Below are 16023 nucleotides of genomic sequence, written 5' to 3'. Positions count from 1 at the left end.
AGGGTGGAGATTAATGATCTTGTAGAGAGGTTCAAGCTTTGCAGGATGCGGGGGGAAAATGTTGGCGGTGCAAAGTAGACTCGGCTTTATTGCAACTTGAATCTTTATCGCTATTTATTCGATAAATAGAAAAAAATAACATTGGACTGCTTAGTTTTTTTTAATGGGTTAAAAACAGTGCAGGATCTGGTCACTGGCCACAGCATTAGGTACATCTGCACACCTGTAATGGTTAACCATAAAAATACATATAATGTTAAATTACTAACTGGATTATAGCTGAGCATTATTATGCAAAGGAACCTTGGATTTCAAATGCCATGGGGTGTGTGGGGTTGGGGATCCAAATTGCAGGAAAGCATGGAGGTGTGGCAGGGTTAATAATAATAATTTAAAAAAAAATCTAGTCCAAAATAACCAAGTTCAGAGTGCCAAACTGAACAGAAGGAAAATATACTTGACTTGGGCTGGATTTGGACTGGATTTAACTTGGACTAGGCTCAAGACAGCAAACACTTGCAGCGCAAGACGTGACAAGGAAAATGAACCGACAACGAGTGAAAGGAACCAGGTAACTAAATGCAAGCTAACTGACAAGAAAAGGACAAACACCTAGACTAGACACAAGTAATTACAAACGTAATGTACATGTATATCAAATCAGTTTCCCTATAGAATTAATTAATTAATAATTAAAATTCCATTAATCCATTCCAGCCCCTCCAAAAGTCATTTCCACAAAAATGGCTGACTCCAACTTAAGTTCCAATTGGTCACCAATACTAAGGTTAGCGTTTCTCACCTTTGTTATGTTTAGAAACAAAGTGAAAAGCTCGACAAACGACAACTGTATACTTGCTGTAGCAAAATCCATATAGGATGTTGGAGAAATGTATGTGTACAAGATGACCGCTCAGTTAAACAGCGGCTGTTGAGCGTGTGACCAACATCATCCCGAGGAACTCGAGCACCAGGCTCTGTCTGCTGATTGTGTCAGCAAACAGCGGCCAATTCACTTTTTGAATTCCATTCCGACACTACTATTTATGCAGATATATCCGTCAAATGGATTGGTGGTGGATCCGTTAAATCGAGGTTCCAGAGTATGTTTCTTCCTCTCAACCAAGATCAAATGGAATATAACTGGCTTGCTCACGCCAGGTCCGCTCTTGCATCATTGATTGAGCAATGCAGGAGGTAATTAGACTTGAGGCTCTGGTGTGACAAGACTTTGTGGCAGTGTGGCGTCACTTGGGGTGTATTTTGATACTGCTGGGTGAAGGCTAACACGAGGGTCCCTGTTTAGCCACGAGGAAGTGATGGGGTTGACAGGTCAATACCGATGCTGATTTACTGTCCTCTGACGCTCGTCCTCCTGTTGCGGAATGTTCCGGTCGCCCTGCTGCCTTCTCAAGGCCTGCGTGCCGCGCTCTATGATAAAGCTGGGATTTAACTCGCCGTGATCAATATTTAGTATCCCAAGCGTGAAACAGGCAGATGTTTGGAGTTTCCTTTTCAGAGGCGGGAGGCTTGTGTTGAGTGAAGGGAATCAATGTTCTTTCCATCCGCCGGGCTGCCGAGCTCACGGCTTCTGAAGGCTAGCTGATGCCATTGCCGTCCGCCGAGATTTGTGTGGCGGGGGGGTTTCAGGCCTCTCCTGTCCTGTTAGCGCGTTGATACAGACACTCAATGCAGACAAAGTGCGCAGTCCAAACAGTTGTTCTGAAGTGGAAGAGGTCTGGATGTTAAACAACAGGACCGTGATTGGGAATTGATTTGTTCATTTGCCAACTGTGTGAGCGAAAGCGCCATCCACAAGAAGCACTTTCTCACTTTTTCTCCCCTCTCTCTCTCTCTCTCTCTCTCCATTCCCTCCCACAGCACCTGCAACAGCACGAACACGCGGTGGAGGGTGATGCCTGCTACTACCACTGCGTGCTGTGCAACTACTCGACCAAGGCCAAGCTCAACCTGATCCAGCATGTGCGCTCCATGAAGCACCAGCGCAGCGAGAGCCTCAGGAAGCTGCAGCGCTTGCAGAAGGGCCTGCCCGAGGACGACGAGGACCTCAGCTCCATCTTCACCATTCGCAAATGTTCCTCTTCAGATACAGGTCAGACACCTTTTGTTGTCGCTCTCATGTCTGTATTGCATTCACCGTGTGGACAAACACCTTTGTGTGGTCATGTAGGAAGATGTTCTACAAGATGTTGTAGCGTTTAAGGCAGTTTTTGTTTGTTGATCCTTGATGAGTTTCAACTATACTGATGTTGGACTTGAAAGTCAGGCTTGCAATGTGTGACGTATTTATGCTCAGAGGTTTTTGATAGGGTGTAAGTCAGGGCTCTCAGGTTCTTCCACACCAATCAAATCCAAGCGTGCCTTTGTGGCCCTTGCATTTTGCACTGAGAACAGGAAAAAGGCCTTCCCAAAATGGTTCCTTCAAAGTTTTGAGTGTGTGAGCCGAAGAATTGAAACTAAATGGACAAACAAGCCCTAATTGATTAGGTAGTTTATCTGTGTTGGAATGTTTTTGCCTATATAATATACATGTGCTAAAGTCTCTGTATTTCGTCCTAAAATAGTGACAATCATTTTTATTCTGGACTGAACTTAGACAAGAACAAAGATCCATAGGCTTTCATTTTCTATATGGCAATACAATTAAGGTTTTATCACTTAGGGCAGAGGTGGGCATCAAGGGCCGGAGTCCTGCAGGTTTTGCATGTTGCCCTTCTCCAACACAGCTGATATATGATCAGCTCATCAGCAAGCTCTGCATAAGCCTGATAACGATACTGTTGATTGGAATCAGCTTGTGTTGAAATTGAGAAACCTCCAAAACCTGCAGGACTCCGGCCCTCGAGGACCGAGATTGCCCACCTCTGACTTAGGGTGAAGTGGCCCCTTATATTCAGAACTATAGATATAAGTCCCCGTAAACTGAAAATAAATGTCTTGTAAATTTGTCACACAACAGAGTATTGTTTCTGGGTTTGGTCAGCAAAGTGAGCCATGATTGGTCAGGTGATGTCATCTTCAGTCGACAGCAAGTGGCAAAATTAGTTTTTAAAGGTGTTAATTATTCATGAAAAATAATGAAGTTATCACATTAATTATATACAAAATAATATCTTCTGGCTCAATGAGTCAAGTATCCCTTTAAGTACACCATGCAGTGCCGTTTTAGCCCAAAAATCTGGAAAATTCAAATGACAAAAACAGTATGATATATCCCAAGTTTCACACGACATACTGCAGTTCTCAGTCTTTGCACTCATTTTCAGCATTTATCTTCAAACACGTACAACATCTTTTGAAACGCCCCGAGTTCACCTTACACAGCCTTTAAGGCACAAAGAGACAAGAAAGAGCATTGATGCTGAAGACGGGAAGAGTGCAAAGTCAAGAGGCAGCTGCAGCAAGGAGAAGGCCATCAGTAGACAAAACACACTCGCAGGGCTAAAACAAAGTGGCCAGATTTCTCATTTATTATGGACTGATTAGGATGAGCGAACTGTGGTCAATTAACACGCTTTCTTAGCAGAAATTTGGTTTTCTAATCACTTTAACTCGGGTGCCCTCACAAAGGGGCTCTATTGTGTGTCCCGGCAAGAGGGAGCCATTACATCCCTCGCACACATACTCACTGTCTGTGTTACGGAAGAAAAAAGGCCAGACTGTGAAGACGCTTTGTTCCATGGAGGCAGGGATAATGAAGCCAGCGGCCGGGAAATTGCGCAAAAGGCAGTCACAGATCTGAAGCAAATCATTAGAGAACATATTTAGCTGAGCAATTAGGGACAATTAAGCTTTCTGCTCACTGCACTCCAAATATGTTAATGACTACAGTACAGTGGACAAGCGAACATGCAACAGCAAGAGGAAAGGCTATTTAGGTTAAAAGGGTTGGGAATTTACTTTTCCTCTCTTGTGCAGATGAGAGTGGCGGCACGGTTTGTACTTACATGTTTTTTTTTCTCTTCGTGGATGTGCTTATCAATCCGTTTTTGTTGTTTTCTTATTCATTGTTTGATGTGCTTGTTACCCATTTTAACCTCTTTGAGGGATGAAAGTCTAAGGTTAGAGCTAATGGAGCCCTTTGGTGTGGCTGTGCGGGGATTGTATCGCACTCGTGCACACACAACGGCCTGCAGGTCTCCTCTGTAGAGTCACTTCAGTTGGAGTCTCACAGTAACACTGCTGTGAGGACAGGCCATGAAAAATACAATCATCACCTTCTTTATCAAACAAGCAGCTAAAACACATGCTTTTGTTGTTGAATTTAGAACTGTTCGGTACAGTGCGAAGTTTTTGGTCAAAAATTATAATTAAAATACATCATCTATCCATCCATCCCATTCAAACATGATCTGAACAGTGTATCCTCATGAAGGTCCTAAATAAATAAATAAATAATACAATAAAATAATAATAATAATAATATTCATATTAAAACGACATATAATTGACACCATTATAAATGGATAATTTATTTATTTGTTTGTTTATTCCACCAAAATGTTAAACATTCTGAAAACTATTTTCCATGAAAAACGGTGTTTAAAACCCCCCATAAATAATAATAATAATAATAATAAAATAGCCTGTTGAAAAAAAATCTGTAATATATAATCCTACACTGAAATTTTTTTTGTTGAATTCACGCAATTTTACTTAGTCAAGTGGTTGCGCACAATAGAATCACCTGAATGCAGAAACATATTTAAGTAGATGTATAGTTTACGAAATACATCTGGAGCCGGATGATTTTATTTCCTGCAACCTCTTGACAAAATAAAATTGAGCATTCTTTTCAATATAAAAAAAGAACTAATACTAAAGCTAATCAAATCCAACCAAAACTACATTTCAAAATAAAAATCAAGACAAAATCAAAACTATAATGAAAAATTAGAAAATTATTGTAAACCTTGTTGGTATTCCTATTCGGTATTGAATGTACATAGAGTATTTTGTAACCAAGCTGTAACTCAAAGACATCAATATTAGCTAAAAAATGGCTTTAAAGTGTTGCAATGCCGTCTCTGAAGTACATCTAAAATTGCCAGGTAGCTAAAACTAATGTTGTCTTAAAATTACGCCATCCCAGTGTTCCATTGTACATGACCTTTTCACCGGCCAATTGGCTTGCCACCAAAAGGGAGTTTCTCCACCATAGGGACTTGCGTGTCATTTTATTGTGCCTTGAAGGTTTGGAGTGTGTTTAACTATGTTCTGATGATCTAACCCACCCACAGTACGGCCTCCTTCACTAAATAATAACCTCTGCAGTGGTCTGTACTTTTGATGAAAAACTGATGTCTCTGGCTCCACACTTATTAATAGGCCGCAACTCATAAATCGACTTTTGTGACAGATTCTACCGCAATGTCAACTGAAAGAGCAGCACAACTAAAGTCGTATTCTGTTTTCTCCGCATTGGCAAGATCAGGATTTATGTTGCAATAGTCTCAGCAAAGCGATTACAGCAAATTGTAAGGGTCTACTGTAGTGAAAACAGAGTTGGTTTAAATGTCCGTCCCTGTAAACTTTCATTCCACTTGGCAAGTTTCTGCAGTGTAATGTCTCCTCTAAACTGGCCCAGACCTCCTCTTAGCTCCACCTCCTCACACGGCTCAACCTTTTATTCCCTCTTAGTGTAATATTTAATTTCCTCTCCATTAGTACTTGTGCGACACATGGCTCTCTTTTGTGGTCAAGGCATACTTGCTAAGTGGTGGAACATTGCCTGGCTTGTTAAAACAAAGTTGCCCCTGGAATTGTGGGTCACCTACACGGTAATTCCGTGGCCTGCTGCTGCTGTTTTGCGATTCTGGGAGCGGTTTTGGTATTAGTTGCTGTTTGCTTTCCCCTCCCAAAAACGCCCAACATTACACAATGGAGCCGGAGAAGCGTCAATTATTTGCGGTCGTCAACTGATACCTTTCCATGACATTTCCATGAGTAATAGACTGAAATGAGATGGGCCCATGTGCAGCCTTGTGTGTGTTTTACATCCACCCACTTTGCATATTAATGTGGGTGCAGGAAATGCAGGCTCCAGGGATTTAGTGCCACATATTCCCTCAATGGTGGATGTCTGAGGAGAGCAAATACAGCAGAAATGAGCTTCTTTCCAATTAGACTTACACGGGAATAAAGGCTTGCATTGTTTTAACTCTTACTCATAGTGACAATGTGCTGCTGAGGCAAGTTGCTCGATGGCCCCGCCTCCATTTGTCTTCTTTAACCCTTTATCTAGGGGTGAAACAAAGGAGGCCTCAGTGGGAGCCCAGCCACACAGCTGCCCTTTGTGCACAGACGCCTGACGAAAAGCCACTTTTTTTTTTTTACTACAACTCCTGCACACACTGGGCCAGAATAGGCCATTAGCAGAAATGCACTTAGTCTGCATTTAATTAGGTACAACCAAAGACCAACTCTTTTTCAAAAGTTCACTTTCCCTTGCATTTTGATGTAATGGCCATTTGCGAGGCTTTAATTGTGCTGGACTGTTTCTAATAGTTCTCTTACATATTAGTTATTGTTCATATTTAGTTGGTCAGAACATACTGCAGCTAGGGAAATGTCTCTTTTTAGGTTCATGTATGTTTATACACTCACTGTGTACAAAATTTGGCACACCTGATCAATCAGGTGTTGAACGTTGTGTCATAGCGAGCGCTCGTTCTAGTTGTGGTAATCGTCACACAAGGGTCAAAATATTTTAATATATCACTCGCAGTATGATGCAGTACAGTTCAACACTTGTGCCTGCCAATGAATGGAGTACCAGTATTATGTATTTTGATGTATCTGTTGTGTTGTATGTTGTTAAACTCGCCAAATGATTTCATGTGGCCCACTAAAGCAAATAAAGTGTGTCTACTTCATGTTCCTTGCTAAATAGATTTTTTTCTTTTCATATAGCAGAAAATCTGTTTACCCAAACTGCAACTTTTATTCACTTTAAAAGGTTTGAAAAGCATTAATTTTCATTAGGTCCCTTTGTGTGGCTCAACTTTACCCATTTTAAGTTGAAAACTCTAGAAAAAAAAACAATAAAAAAAAATGAAAGAAAATAAGTGCACACATTAGCTTTGGGCACCATATGGTGTAGTTAAAGCGCTATATAAAAAGCAGTCATGTCCAGTAATGTCTGCCCCCTTCAACACCCCTGCTTGGTCAGTATATGTAAATAAAAAAACAATACATTTAAAATAACAAGAAAAAAAGAGCAAGGCCATCATATTTAAATTTTCTTAAAAACTTCTTTAATGATACCAGAGGGGAAATTCAGGTGTATAATAATGGCGTACACTGGGCATGTGCATCTGATAACAATCCAATACAGAGCCAAGTAATATTGTGAAGAGGTTACAGGGCTCCAGACTGTCCCTAAATGGTGGCATTTTGCCCCTATAATGTGAGGCAATGCAAATAAAGCTTCCATCTACTCGCATGTGCGACCCCAAAATTTTATTTTAATTCTTGAATATTTTTTGTTGCTGACAAACTTCTGCTGCACACTTTAGCATATTTATCAGCAATAGAGTGGAAATGTGAATATTTACTTTCTTATTTTACAGTGTGCACCCCTACAATTTCATGTTTGACAGCTAAAAAAAAATGTTTATTTTGTATTTTTTTTGGGGGGGGGGGGGTTGATCACAATTGCCTTCAGAAGGACTTATAATGTGGCTTGTGATGAAAATGACTTGACGCCCTTTCTAAATGTTGCAGTTTTATTTAATGAAGTGTCCAATGAGTGTATAAATATATATCTATTTTTAAAAACACTGTTGGTAGCATATAACACAGTTTAAAGAACTCATGGGGGAGAAGGAAGGGGTGGGGGGAGGGTCTAATGTGACCCTTGAGCATAGCATGACCCTTTTTTTTTTTTAAATGGATGCTTATGACTGGGGTACAGATCAAAGGGTTCTTGTTTTACCATTTAATCAACTTAGTTATTTCCCCCCTAAAGCAAAACAAGTTTGTTCTATTAAAAAGGGTTGGGCTAAATAGCAGTGATAGATGCTCTGCAATATTTTATCTTTTTTTTTCACATTTCCTGTAGCTGAAATGTTTCATTGGTGACATCCAGCATGTGTATGTGTGTTTGCGTACATGTGTGTATGGTGGAAGCAAAGATGGAGAACAAACGTGGCTGACAGTGGATTAGCTCCTGCTGTAAATCTGCCACAGTCACAGATGGCAGGCTCTTGATCTCTGGGCTGTGACGGCTTGGCTCTCAGCACGGGAGGAAATCCCTGCCTCTGTGAGCTGAGGAGGCCGGGGAGGAGAAGGTTGGAGCTCGGCTACACGGACGGCCAAAAGTCATTGTTAGCCGAGTGTGTAGACACGGGCGCCTGGGGTCTTCAAGGACAAGGACTGGTTTGGAGAGGGGCTTATTATACTGCCACCCTGCAGTTGTTTCATCCACCACACAACCGGAGCTTGTAAGTGGAGTCTAAACCTCCAGTTTAGATCAGTGTTACTTTTAATGACCAGTTTGAGAAACTGGCCAGTGGAGCCATGTGCATTATTAAATGGAAATGAGACGAAAGGATGCATACAAATGACTGCATAATAGCGGTATCCAAAATGAGATCCATTACTTGTTTCACTAAAAGGGGTGCACTTCCAGGGTCACACACCTAATAGCGAGGCCTGTCCTGACAACAGATGCATTTCTCTTCCCTCCCCCCTTTTGTCTCATGCATAATTCTTGAGACATTCAAAAAGCTGCAAAATAGGCTGTGACAAAGAATGCATTCTCTAATGAAGCAAATGCAGGGAAGTCACTTGCAGCTCACATGCTTTCACTAGGATCTGTTAGCAAATGTCATTTTATTGGACTTGTTTCGTTCCATCACACAACATGCTTGGCTATCCGCTGTTGCTATTATAGATGAACTATCTGCATGTCCAGTGGCCATGCCAAAGCCGGAAGAGCCAGGTAATATCAGAGTTGAGCCAAGCCACGCTCTGATGTACGTGCAAGGGGTCATACCTGAGCTTTTTCTCCCCACAGGCAAGAGCAAAACAGACAGTAGCCCTCTCTGGAATGTCCTCTTAAATTCGGGCCTGTTAAAAAGCAAAGTAAACCTTTCCAGAAACAGGATATTGTAGCCCCTAACCACCAGAATCCTATCCATGCCACATTATGACCAATCTGAGAGTGCATTGCATAGTCAGACAGTGGTGCAATGCGCTTTTAATAAAGGCGGGTTATTGCCCTGGTGATGCAGAGTGGATATGAGGATGAAGACCGTGCGGGCTGGGATGAGTCCGGGCCCCAGAGGGGCCTGCAGCTCAGTCAGACCTCTGTCAGCCGCCTGCCTCCTAATCCCTGTCCGAAGGGCATTGAGACGGCGTAGGAAATTGTTTGCTGTCCACGGAACGTGCCAGGAAATTCAGAAATACCCTTTTACCTTTCTTTTTGAAAACGTTACAAAATACACAATGTTTATTAAAAAGCCAAAATGATGGCTTTAAAGATTTACCTATAACCAATAGAAGCGAGTCTTCTGTTCTTCTTACCATCCACTTTGGTTTGAATCCAATCCTGCATCGAAAAAGAAAAGCCACTTTGCAAGCTATTATTTTGTCCAGATGAAACAATGATTATATATCAGAATTTATATTAAAAGAATAATTAATTGATAGACATAATCAAATATCAAAACAGCCTACCTCAGCAAATGACTTGTTTTCTTCCAAAGTAAAACACTTTTAAAATTGGAATGTGATTGTAGTCTAACCTTCACCCAGTCAGCAGTGAGAAGGCCTTTTTACACTGCACTTAGCGTATTCATTTTCACTGTTACCAGTCAGAACTGGAGAAGCGTGAAAACATCTATTTTTCCACTATGCTAATAATGATGAGAATAAGCGGTTTAGCACAGGCTAGCGAATGCAGTACTACTCCCCTATTGCCTTCTGCTACCGTTTATGCCATATTGTAAATGCAAGCAATGTTAAAGCCTTCAAACTGGCATACCGACATCCTGTACAATATCAGCATACACATGGTGTCAGATTGGGCTATGTCAGGGTACGAGGGGCTCTGCCTGTCATCAAGCCCACTTTCAGAGGGGCCTGGCAGCACATTATAATATTGGTTTCCCTGGCTCATCATGACTAGACCAGGCTCTCTTTGAAAACTGATCCAAAAGATAGACAGTCCATCAGGAGACAGTCACTCATTTGTTCTTACGTGTTAATGAGTTCTATTTTCAGGCGCAGGCGCTTTGCTGGTGGATATCAGAGGTGGCGGCGGTGGGTGTGAGTTGCAGGGTTGTAGGATCCTGAGCAGAGGGAAGTAATGCAAGCTAGGAGCCCTGCCGCCCCACATGCCACTCACACGGAGTGACCACAACCCCCTGAGGGGCTGTCACTCAGGAGTGCAGGATGGAAGTCAGTGGCTCGAGAAAGACAGAGACAGCAGAAGAACGAGCAGATTAGGTGACAAAGACATAATGGTTGGAAAAGCTTGTGTTATAGAAGCAGCCATGTCAGTTGAATATAACTACTGTACATGCAGCCAAGGAAAAAGTGAGAAAATTATAGCGTATCGATTATACAACCAGTGGCATTTACATTCTCAGAAATAGGGGCACAGTCGTCTTTCAAGGTCAGTCCACACTAATACACCCCACGGGTCTCATTTTTCAGACTTGTTAATGCTTTATAGCATTTCCGGGTCCAAATGGGTTGAAGACTGAATTGAAACTAACACTCCAAATTTCAAGGCTACAAAAGTTTTACATTAGAATGTGCCACTCCAATGACAAGCCACTTGCCCCTAAAAGTACAATCATGTACTTTACTTTTCTGAGAGTCTACTAACAGTTTTGCATTATTGAGTGAACAGTGATGCACACAGTCTCAATTTGGCCATAGGCACCGTGACAGAAGAAGTACGGCTTGAGTTTGGGAACTATTGAGTTTAGGCTCGGAAAGTTTTATTTAGGCATTTTTAATAAGGCCGTTTGTGCTCCCCAAGAGATGTGTTGGATCAAAGGCCGTGATCTGTACTCACCCTTGGGCCCAGAGGAGACGACTGGCCTCGCCGAGAGCCAAACAAAACCAGAGAGTGAAGGATGCCCTGTACTGCAGCATGTTGCCCTCACACTTCCAAGGCCCCTGTAGAATGAAGCCAGATGAAACAAAGACTTATGTGAAAGCACAGACGTTGTGATTCATTATCCACTCTGAGACATGAGCCTGCGCAGCGCGGATAAGTGTAAAACATCTCTACAGCCAAACAACATGGACTCTATGGTGGTTGTTGCGCGCACACACAAAACCGCACACGTCCTTGTCTCGCATTAGCAAAATGAGTCCTCTCCAGCTTCTCAACCATATCAAATAAAAGCAGTCGGGCAGATGGCAGCGATGGGAGAGGTGTAGAAATAATTCAGTAGAGAACCTCTCTAACCTTTACCTGTGGGCGTGAGCACCAGGCATTGATTCACGCCGTGGCCGACAGCGCAGCACCTGAGGAGGGAAGAGGAGGAGGAGGGTGCGTGAAGAGAAATGGTTGAGTTTTGCTAAAAAAAAAATCACAAAAGATGTGGGAGGAAAACTCTGCCGCACGTCAGAAAAATGGCAGAAAATGACATTTAGGGTAACCCATAGTTGAACTGCCTCACCCTCATGCCCCTGCTGATTCTGCCAGCTAACCATTAGCATGCCTGTGTCGCTGAGCACTATTTGTTGTAAATGGACCCTGGTGTTTCCCTCATGAGGCTGATGTTGGTTACAAAGGGAAATAACAGACATTTTCAAAATGAGAGTTGTGATATGCTATGGGTGAGTTATCCGAGTTTCACTGTCCTTGTATTGTGTCTTATCAGATGACAGCAGGCTAGCAAGCAGGATGACGTTAGCATTTTTGAATTTGTGTTCTTGACCGTTCTTACGTCTTTGTGAACTGGTGAAACGTCATCACTGATGACTCATCAGTCACGGCCCAAGTAGCCTACTGTTCCAATTGAAAGTACGCATAAAGCAAGGAATGTTGTTGTAAGCTAGCTTAAACCAAGAATGCTTCGGTTGATTAATTATGAAGGTTTGGCTAACAAAATATTTTAAGATGCTTTTTGTGCTGTTATCACGGAAACACATCAGAGTTAACAAGTACACAGTCGTTCCAATTTACAAAGAGACTTGTGTTCTCAGGAAGAACGTTCTTGTATACAGTATGTTCGTAGGAGGACTGACGGGTTTACGAGATTGTGCTCTCACATATTAAGAAAGGGCCACTGTTTTTATAGAACTTGAAATAGCAAATAGTAGCAAATAAAGAAATGCTTCTCAGCATGCTGCAATGTATTGTAGTTCTACTCCAGTGCAAACTGCCCCTACAACTCTGTGGCAGTATGTATGATTATCATTGTCAAATATTTTTATACACCTCTCTCTCTCTCTTTCTCTGCTGACATAATGTAAGAGATCATTACATTGTGAATGCAGAGCAGTGAATTGATGTGCAAACTAAGAATAAGGTAAATACTTGAAGTATAAGCACAAAGCGTGTACACAAAATAAGTCAAATATAACCTGAGCGCAAGCTAGCTCAATATCCCATTAGCTTCCCATTATGGAGGACCATAACTGCCAAAATAAAAATGAAAAAAGAGACTATATATATATCAGGGATGTGATTTTTCCGCTAATTCGCGGAATTCCGCTTTTTTTATCCCCCCCCCCCAAAAAAAAAAATTCAGATTTATTTTTTATTTATTTTTTTTATTTATTTTTATTTTTTTAGTAGTTCATTGTGTATGCACATGACTCCGACAGATAACATCTTCTGCTATAACAAAGACATTTGTGGTATGCTCTAATATGAGTTACTTTTCATTTGGTCATGATACAATTATTTGTTCATGAAATTTGAACTATTCAACATTATTTATGTGTTAACTTAGTAATCACATTAGTTAGATATGATGATATTCTCAGTGATAGTTTTTAAAAGCAAAGGCAGTCCAATGTTTTTGAATGTGACTGATTTTGAGTTGACTAAAACTGCCATTTTATATGGGATAGTTCAATATACATTGAAAATTTAGACCCCTGGCTAAATTATAATAATAATATAATAATAATAATAATTATAATTTCACTTTGGTCAAATCACATCCCTGATATATATATTTTGTTGTTTTTATTTCCATTTATATTTTATTTTGGGGGATTTAATTTTTTAATTAAATTTTTTTATATCCGTTTTTATTTTCACTTTTAGTAATTTATTTAATGAGTCATTTATTTATTTAGAATGTTGGTCCTCCAATCCCATGCTTTCAAACTGAGATTGCAAATACATTAGTATTACTCAAAGATGTATGGACCTTTAAAAGCTATTTGGCAGTTGATTAATAAATAGAAATGGGGAAATATTTGGGACCAGGAGAAGAAAGTCATCTCTAAGCATTACGATGAATAATCCACTGTTTAGAAAGCAAGCAAAGGTCAATTTTCATGCTACTTGCTCAGTAAGCAAACAGCAGAGCGCATCGATTAAGTTCAGCTGCAGTGCACTGTTGAGAGGGAAGGGCTTGCAATTCCTGTTCCCCCGTTGGAGTTAGTTGGCTATAAGACTGAGAGATGCAATAAAAATAAATAAATAAATAAAAATCTCCCTCTATTTTCCACTGAGGATTGTCACTCTCACTTTGTGGACGTTGCCGTGTTGTAATGATATGTGTAGCTCTGGAAATGAGCAGGCTGATGTTTCCCCCAGAACATAAGGCGATAAATTATTCATCTTATAAATAGGAAATAAAAATGTTTTACCCATTGATGTACTGAGTGGAGTGTTTACATGTGTAAAATGCTTAGCAACTACATATTAATTCTATGCAACATATTTTCCCATCTAATTGCATCGGACTGATTTAAAACCCGTATTTATTCCTGTAAACAGTAGAAATGGTGAAACCTCATATTTCATATAGCTTCAAACAATATTCAATAAAACATTTATTTTAGCTGGAAATCTGTTTCATATTTATCTACCATGAAAATGTGCACACACAAAAAGTGTAATGCATGAAGTGTTATCTGTGTCTGATGTGTGCAGGTATACTGGAAATGAGAGCCTGGCATATATATGTTAAATATTTCAAGCACTTGGGAAAGTGAGATGGGGCACATGTTGGTGTGTGAGGCATACAATGGAGTGCGTGTGTTGGCGTCCATGTCACATGTCACCGTCAGTCCAACAGGCTAATGTTCTGAGGCTAGATTTAAGGTTGCGCGGGGGCCGGCATGGCAGCCCGAATTAGGAAAAATAGGCCGTTTTTGTCATGTAAAATGGTGCAAAAGAATCTAATTGGCTGGGGGAGCACGGAATGGCAATGGCGTCTTTGTTTAACGGTGCTCTGCAGTCACTTTGCCAGATCCATTGTGCAACGGCCACAATAGCATTAGTTTTTGCCCTTCTTTTCTTCAGCTCTCTGCAGTCAGCTCATATCCGTTCCACTCTGTCTCTTTGCTTCACTTCCACGCTCCACCAGTGCTGAGGAAGGGGCTAGGAAACATACCCCCCATCACGATCACCTTCTTCCCCAACGTCGCCACAGCATTTACCAAAGTGGTGAACCTCAAAACCCACATGAGAAAACCTTGCCTTTGCGGGAGCCACATTTGGATACATAAATGTCATCTAACACTACAACACAATTTTGAAATGAGCATCAGTGCAACTAACAAATCAGTGACAATTGACAATGAAAAGACAATTAGCATTTTACACAACTTAAGCTAACCATAGACTGTACATTTTGGGAAAGTCTGTCGTTAAAGCAACACTAAGGTACTTTCAGTTTACGTTGATTATGGCGGCGCCATATGGACAAAAGTGGTAATGTTATGAATGTAGGAAGACCTCAATTTCCCATGAGGACAAGCGCATTGTGTCGTTTTTGAGCTCATGCCAGCGAGTGAAAGCCTGGCCAACGTTGGTCCTTGACTGTCCTTTTATCTGGGTAGCTTTCCTTTTTTTTGTCTTCTCAGTCAAAACTTTTTAGTTGTTTTGCAGCTTCTGCAAGGAAAGCAGTAATCGTAAGTCTTAATGTTGTTTAGTGCCAGTAAAAATAATACAGACCCCTTCAGGCCACAGCAAAGCTACCATTCAACTAGTTTTAAGTCATTTTAAGTCGTTTCATTAGAAGAGTTACGAAAATATTTTTTTAAGGTTGAAAAGTTCCTAGGTGCTACTTTAAACACCACCAACACAAATAGCAGCAAACAGTGGCGCCAGTCGCAGAGGTAGCTGAGAGCAGAACATGCTAGCTAGCCAAAGTGTCAGCATCAACAAAAGCTACCATTCAACTAGTTTTAAATCATTTTAAGTCGTTTCATTAGAAGAGTTACGAAAATATTTTATCAAGGTTGAAAAGTTCCTAGGTGCTACTTTAAACACCACCAACACAAATAGCAGCAAACAGTGGCGTCAGTCGCAGAGGTAGCTGTTAGCACAACATGCTAGTTAGCCAAAGTGTCAGCATCAACAAATAAATAAGTGTTTTACTATCTCACATTTTCGTCGTGGGCACTCTGACAAGCAAAATAAAGCCAATTGGCTGTTTTTCACTTAGTCCCCCGCATTGTGAAAATATAGCTCTGCCTTTTATGGTTAAAAAAGAAAAACATGCATTCTTCTATAGGGTTTCACAACAGGTTGAAATGTAAAGTAAAAAGTCCCAATGCGCTGCATATATTATCATCATCTATGAAATGATTCTTTTCCACTTGCTTGGTCGGAACTAGCTGTTGTATAAATTATTATAACTGATTGCAGTAAAGGTCACAAAGTCTTGAAAAGGGAATTCAAAATCAATGTATAGTAGCTACAAGTTTTCTAAATGTGACATTCAATAAAACATAGCAGAATAACTTACAATGGCCCACAATATGGCATCTCTCAACTCGAGCTTTTTATCCGTGTTCTTTTATCAGGAGTTACAAAAGTATTCATACGCTACAAAGAAGTGTACTTAA

At 40.7% G+C, this 16023-nt stretch overlaps 1 protein-coding gene and 1 long non-coding RNA gene across 8 annotated transcripts in view; one reads left to right on the top strand and one right to left on the bottom strand.

Moving 5' to 3' along the window:
- zfhx3b (zinc finger homeobox 3b) overlaps window positions 1-16023 on the top strand; it is a 346429-nt gene that overhangs the window by 269831 nt on the left and 60575 nt on the right. For all 7 annotated transcript variants that reach the window (XM_077562960.1, XM_077562961.1, XM_077562959.1 and 4 more), the window contains one exon: window positions 1882-2113. In XM_077562960.1, the coding sequence (XP_077419086.1) occupies window positions 1882-2113 (232 nt within the window). The remainder of the gene's footprint in view (window positions 1-1881; window positions 2114-16023) is intronic.
- LOC144050061 (uncharacterized) lies at window positions 9207-15968 on the bottom strand. The gene is made up of 5 exons (XR_013293776.1): window positions 15924-15968; window positions 11456-11508; window positions 10226-11154; window positions 9513-9574; window positions 9207-9397 (listed from the first exon to the last, which is right to left on the bottom strand). It is a non-coding gene; the product is annotated as an uncharacterized LOC144050061 (long non-coding RNA).

This window comes from Vanacampus margaritifer, chromosome 4 (assembly GCF_051991255.1).
Source record: "Vanacampus margaritifer isolate UIUO_Vmar chromosome 4, RoL_Vmar_1.0, whole genome shotgun sequence".
Lineage (NCBI taxonomy): Eukaryota > Metazoa > Chordata > Actinopteri > Syngnathiformes > Syngnathidae > Vanacampus > Vanacampus margaritifer.
This window is presented reverse-complemented; position numbering and strand designations above follow the sequence as displayed.